Here is a 1,595-nt window from a genome sequence, read left to right on the forward strand (position 1 = left end):
CGTTTGGCTGGACGGTGGAGCTGATGGCTACAGGTGAATTCGTTTTCACTTCTGATAACGTTTAGCGTGTTTGGGATGTATGCCTGGGGGGGGATAGCGGTTTGTTTTTTGTTTGTTTTTTTTTTCTCTTTAACGCGAAAAAACAGGGTGGGAGGGGATTGACTTATTTAATTGCTTATTTCAATAACGTACCGTAAATGTACCGAGCTGGTGTGAACGATTTCTTTCTCTCCCCCTGCTCCTGTCGTTCCCTTTTGCCCCTCCCTTCTCCGCAGGCCACCTCTGTAAAGGTGTGTGTAAACTTGAAGAACTCGGGCTTTTTCAGTTAAAATCTTCACCTGTATCGCAGCACAGCAAACATGCCTGAACAAAGCAATGATTACAGGGTGGTTGTGTTTGGAGCAGCAGGGGTTGGCAAAAGCTCCTTGGTCCTTCGTTTTGTAAGGGGAACTTTCAGGGAAACCTATATCCCCACAATCGAAGATACGTACCGGCAGGTAATCAGCTGCGATAAGAGCATCTGCACCCTTCAGATTACGGACACCACGGGAAGCCATCAGTTCCCTGCTATGCAGAGGCTGTCTATATCCAAAGGGCATGCTTTCATCTTGGTGTACTCAGTCACCAGCAGGCAGTCCATGGAAGATCTTCAGCCCATCTTTGAACAGATTTGTCAGATTAAAGGGGACATCCAAAAAATCCCAATCATGTTGGTGGGTAACAAAAGTGACGAGACCCAGAGGGAACTGGATGCCAGCGAGGGGCAAGCGTTAGCCAGCAAGTGGAAATGCTCCTTTATGGAGACCTCAGCCAAAATGAACTACAACGTGCAGGAGCTCTTCCAGGAGCTCTTGAACCTGGAGAAGAGGAGAACTGTCAGTCTCCAGGTGGACGGAAAGAAATCCAAGCAGCAGAAAAAGAAAGATAAACTGCAAGGGAAGTGCTCTGTTATGTGATTGACTTGGGCTAGACTCGTGCCACTGCATGGTATAATCGGAGCATGGACTCCCACAGAAAATACATTTCTGCTGGAGGTTTCAGATGAATCCATGCCTTATAGGGCTATTGATTTCCTCCAAAATCTCTGCTGGATTGTTTTATGTGTTGGTTTTAAAGAGGATGGCTTTCTGCATGTGTATTTTTTTTTTTTAAATAATAAACGTTTAATGTTAGCAATTACATGTGACTAGAAGTTTTTAATGCAAGAAGTTTAGAGAAGAGAAAAATGTCAGTCAGAAAAAAAATCTCTATTCCTATGAGTACATGCTAGTTTTTAAGTATTTCCAGCCTATTAGCTTGAAAGAAATCATGGTATTTATAATGTGTATACTTCAAAAATTGTTTTCAGAGATCTATTGACCAGAGCAAATCTTTAACAAAGCTAGGCATTTGCACTGCAAACGAATGTATATGTGGTTCCAGGTGCTGACATTTCTGGCAGACAAACTGGCTTGCCTACCCAAGACTTTTTTTTCAGGGTAGAAGTTAGGTTTTCCTGTGTGCTATGCAATTCCTGAGACTTCTGCAGTTCTGTGGGGGATTAAAGCTATACCTGCATATAATCAGGCTGTTTGCTTTCCGCCCCCCCCCCTCCC

At 43.8% G+C, this 1,595-nt stretch overlaps 1 protein-coding gene across 1 annotated transcript; it reads left to right on the forward strand.

The window, feature by feature from the left end:
• LOC104123918 (GTP-binding protein Di-Ras2) lies at window positions 1–1,245 on the forward strand. The gene is made up of 2 exons (XM_009636207.2): window positions 1–33; window positions 276–1,245. The coding sequence occupies exon 2, from the start codon at window positions 360–362 to the stop codon at window positions 954–956; it is 597 nt and encodes a 198-aa protein (XP_009634502.1). The 5' UTR covers window positions 1–33; window positions 276–359; the 3' UTR covers window positions 957–1,245.
• The last annotated feature ends 350 nt before the right edge of the window (window positions 1,246–1,595 follow it).

The sequence above is a fragment of the Egretta garzetta genome, unplaced genomic scaffold, assembly GCF_000687185.1.
Source record: "Egretta garzetta isolate BGI_Z169 unplaced genomic scaffold, ASM68718v1 scaffold163, whole genome shotgun sequence".
NCBI lineage: Eukaryota > Metazoa > Chordata > Aves > Pelecaniformes > Ardeidae > Egretta > Egretta garzetta.